Genomic DNA, 4,945 nt, shown 5'->3' on the forward strand with positions numbered 1-4,945 from the left:
ATGGACCACCACATGGGTTAAACCCAACATAAGGAATCATGGATCACAAGCTCACATATATAAGAATCAATGATTTACACAATCAATCCTCATATATTTAATTAGTCTCTTTTGATCACTAAATTAATTCCAAATTAATTTTTGATCAATACTAATTAAATAATATGAGTTCATATTAATATATTAGAACTTATAATATATTAATATGTCACAAATATCTTCTTCTCATTAAAAGGTCTACCCAAATGTTCCGATGCCATGCAACCCAAATGGACCATGCCGGGTCGGGTCAAGTATATACCAATTATAGTTATGGACTTAGACACTAATCCAACAGGTTTCTTAATACCCAATTCAGGAATGTGGGTGATGTTATTGACTTTGATGCTCCAGGAGGGAACTGCCCAAAAAAGAAGGAAATTACTAATATGATACTATATTCTACCTTGTGGAATATTTTGTTAACCAGGAATGATAAAGTTTTCAATAAAACAGGGGTTAATCCTGCAAAAACAGCGGATTCCATCATAGCACAATCATTTGAATGGATCAAATAAGGGGGAATAAAGGCATAAGATGGGTGGAATGGAGTTGTTCTCCTTTTATAGTTTGATTTACTTTCTTTTTAGTTTGTATTCTCTTAAAACTAAAACTTATGTTGGTTCCTTTTGTCATAGCTTCTTGCTATGCCTCTTTTTTCTTATATAAAGTATTTGTTGTTTTCAAAAATATGTAATTAACTATATATAAAAAATTGGTTAAAAATATGAATATAAACATATGGAATGTTGTTAGTTAGCTTTTCAATGGATATTGCTTTAAATGTGTTATATATAAAAAAGATTGGTTAAAAATATGAATATAAACTTATGGAATGTTGTTAGTTAGCTTTTCAATGGATATTGCTTTAAATGTGTTGAAGTGGTCAACGTGTAGACTTTAGAGCATGACCAGAATAAAGGATCTAACAACTTATATTTTTGTTGTTTAGTTGCAACTGGGAAAATATGTTTGGTATGAACCATACACCTTCACAAAAATGTTTCGCTTGGGAAATCTTTAAGTAGTTTCCCACTCTATTTCTATAAACCACAAAGAAATGCTAATGTTTCAAAACCATTTGACCTCATAAATTAGTTATTCAATCTAATATGGCCATCAGCCTATCACCAATTACCATATATATTTCATAATGCCTTGTAAATTTGCAAATTTACTTTCTTGACACTTTTTTGAAATATTAATGTAACTTTAGATTTCGTAAACCCTTTTTGAGAGATTTGGAAATTTTAATGGTCTAATATCCTGGAGTTCCATATAAAAATATAATCAAGGTTGTAAAACTCGTTATTTGGTATTCGTTCGGCTAACTTCCGAGTAACGACTATTCAGGAGTATTTTGGGAGTACTCGGATTCGGTAATTCATGTAAAAATATTTTAAAGGAAATTATATATTTCAAAATCATAAGTTGATTGAAATATACAACAAAATTAGATATATATGAATACACAAAAACTGAAATACACGCAATAATCTCACTTCGTGAATAATTACTAAAACTTTAAGATATATATGTAGTAATAATCACATGTGTGTATTAAATAATAAATTATAAGTGTATTATACATATCAATCTTGGAATTTTAGATTTTTTTCTCTTTTTAAGACAATTTTGACTTTTTGACCGAGTTGGTCCGAGTACTCGGCCGAGTTTGACCGATTTGGTCCAAGTTTCACCGATTTTTGAGTTATTTGGCTGAGTTGGCTTAACTCGTCTTAGTAAGGGGACGATTCCGAGTACTTGTCAGAGTTGACCGAGTTTTACAACACTAAATATAATGACATTCTTGAGCATTCTTATTTTCCATCTTGAAACACAAATTTTCAATCAAATATCGTTGTGACACATACTTGCTCAATGCTACAGTTAATTTCTTCTTCGAAACACCATAAAGTGAACTCATTATTTTAATCGAAACCTTTTGAATCTATTTCGTGGGTTATAATTGAGACCATAGTAATTACATGAGTATCCTAAGGCTATATGGTATCATAATAGTTTACTGACGGTATGCTTATCTGGTGCATATTATCGGCGGTGAACACCACCCTCCATTTTTTTTGTCGGTGGTAATCTTTAACGACAAACCTTCACCGATGGCAAAGTGGGAGAACAAAATATGGATATGAATTTCTCTCTCTACTCTCTCTCTCTCTCTCACACACACACTTTTTACCTTATTTTTGCCAATAACACCACTCCTAACCTCTTGTAAAAATGGTAAAAAAAATGCAAAATTGTCGACATCAATGAGTTGGAAGTGTGGTGTCATCGACACTACACCGTTCAACCTAATGCTCGTATAATTGGATCAACAACTCATGCACTCAATTCATCAATGGTTTAGGTTTTTAGGTTCGCCTATCCTTTTTTTTCTACTAATTCTTTTTCGATGCTGCTAAATTGACATCCCTTAGACTTCTTATGAACATATTTACTAAAAGTCAACCTATAATTAACTATTTATAACTAAATTTTTCAGAAAACAATGCAATTTCAACCAATAAAAATATTTTAAAAATTTAGTATGATATCTATATAGTAAAATAGATTGTCTTTTTAACCAACCTATTTTTTTGTACACCTACCTAGCTACGTGTAGTGGTGCACAAAAAAACCGGTTCAAGATCCGAACCGGTCAAAGAACCGGTAAACCGGTTTAGGTTGAACCGGTCCACAGTGAACCGAACCGGTTTGAGAACCGAACCACCGGTTTACACCCGTTCGAGAATTTTGTCATTGAAACCGGTTTATATCGTGTGAACCGGTTTGGAACCGGTATAGAACCGGTATAACCGGTTTAGATAGGTTCGATTAATTTATTGAATGAACCGGTTTGAGGCTGAACCGGTTTTCCTTGGCTATGGAGTGAACCGAACCGGTTTAAAGAACCGGTTCGGTTTGAAAAAAAATCCGGTTTGTGCATGCCTAGCTACGTGTGTCTCTCTCTCACACACAACTTAAGCCCAAAAAAATGAAAAGCCACACAAAAGAGACCTTGGTTTGGTGTAAATGAAGTAGCCCAACTCAACCATTTTCAAGTATATTTTTTACAGGCTTCTAAAACTATGAAATATGTATCATAGATAATTCTTTAAGAGTACATATTTAAGTTATTTAATGACGGATGTATTCAATCATTGAAGCTTGTTTTTGTAGTAGTGTCAAGCCCATTTGGCTAGGAGAGACATGAGGCCGACACCAAGAAGAAGAAAAACATTGGAACCAAGTAGAAGCATCTTGCTCTTTTGCATCCGAGGATTCTTAAAATTCGGAGAAAGAAGGTCAACAAGTGCCATATAAATCAAGATTCCTGAAGATGCAGCATTTAATACGCCTTCCACGATCAGAGCAGTGGTACTGTTTTGTTTATACCTGTTGCTTACCAATAGTCCGATCACAATCCCACTTGGAGTAGTAAGGGTGAAAAAGGCTCCCATTAATGTAACAGCGAGTGACTTGATTCTTGCCTATACATCATGTTATTAATTAGGTTTAATCACAATAAAACTAATATACGTAATATTGTTGCAACATTACCACTAGAAATCAGGTAAAAACTTTTTCAAATTCCTTTAAGAAACTTAATATGGTTAATTTGCAACAAAATTACAAATACAATAATATATATACTTAAAAGAATATTTTAATAAGAAACATAAATATATATACACCTGAAAGATGCATCCTCCGAGACCTAGTCCTTCGAAGAATTGGTGGAACGATAAGGCAACAATAAGTGGTTTTATGGTGTCTGGGTTTTTAGAAGCACCTAAAGATAATCCTATAATTACCGAATGAACAATGATTCCCAATTCCAGCACCTGAAATTTAAAAATAAAATACATATTTAACACAGGATCGATAACCAGTGTAAAATTAAGAATTATAATTAATAATGAAATAGTAATAGTTTAAAACCTGGGAAACAATCCGATAGCGATGAACTTCGGAGTCATTAATTGATGGCAACACCAATCCATGAACATGGCCATGGTTTGCATGCATGCGAACATCCATATTTCCTCTGTTCTTTTCTACATCCTGGTCATCACCTCCGACCAGTTTCGCCGCCGCTTCCGTCTGAACCTTAAGTTGGTAGGCTGCCGCCGATGTCTCGATCAACAAGGTCACAATGGTGGCGACCATGGCCACAAACCCCGTGAATGGAAAATCACCCCACGGATGTTCTTTCAAACATGGAGACGTCAAATTCTCAAACGCATCTGGAAGTATATGAATAAAACCGGTAGCCAATATGACGCCTGAGGCAAATGCTTTCACCAGGAAGAAACTGTCATTCTCAGGGCGTAAAGCCGGAAAAATATTGCCGACAAAGGGTAGAGAAACGCCGACGCCTCCGGCGATGAGAATGGAAGCAAGTGCGAAGAGTTTGTACTTGAGAACTGTGCTATTGTTGCTGTTGACTTCTTCTAGTTCACAAGTACAATCAGCGGACGCTACGGTGATTATTAGGGCTGATAGCAAGAACGCAACAAATACTTGTTTTTGAAATTCCATTTGATTTTTTTTTTTTTTTTTTCGGAATTAGTTAATTTCCAATGAGTTTGGCAATGCTCTTATTATATATGGTAAAAAGATCAATTTTGTCCTCATAATGGTTGATATAAACAATAAATATATGCAACATTGATAATGATTTAATCATTTATTTTTTTAATGGAACTTATTTATAATAAAATATGAAAAGTATATAAGGTTTTTTCTTTCATTTAAGGCTTTAATATTATACCATGCATGGAAAATATAATATTTAGTTTGGTTTAAAAACAAAATGAAATCTATATAAATATACATTATTAAATATAACGCAATTGAACAAAAAAGATGCATGAAATCTAACAAATTTTTGACGTTGATA

The 4,945-nt window shown here is 33.5% G+C and overlaps 1 protein-coding gene across 1 annotated transcript; it reads right to left on the reverse strand.

The window, feature by feature from the left end:
- Nucleotides 1-3,227: 3,227 nt before the first annotated feature.
- On the reverse strand, nucleotides 3,228-4,584 carry LOC145109880 (zinc transporter 5-like). Its single transcript, XM_079046999.1, has 3 exons — nucleotides 3,985-4,584; nucleotides 3,738-3,887; nucleotides 3,228-3,533 (listed from the first exon to the last, which is right to left on the reverse strand). Exons 1-3 carry the CDS (start codon nucleotides 4,582-4,584, stop codon nucleotides 3,228-3,230), a joined length of 1,056 nt encoding a protein of 351 aa, XP_078903125.1.
- Nucleotides 4,585-4,945: the final 361 nt, after the last annotated feature.

This window comes from Lactuca virosa, chromosome 4, assembly GCF_052849685.1.
Source record: "Lactuca virosa cultivar CGN04683 chromosome 4, Lactuca_virosa_CGN04683_v6, whole genome shotgun sequence".
Taxonomy (NCBI): Eukaryota; Viridiplantae; Streptophyta; class Magnoliopsida; order Asterales; family Asteraceae; genus Lactuca; species Lactuca virosa.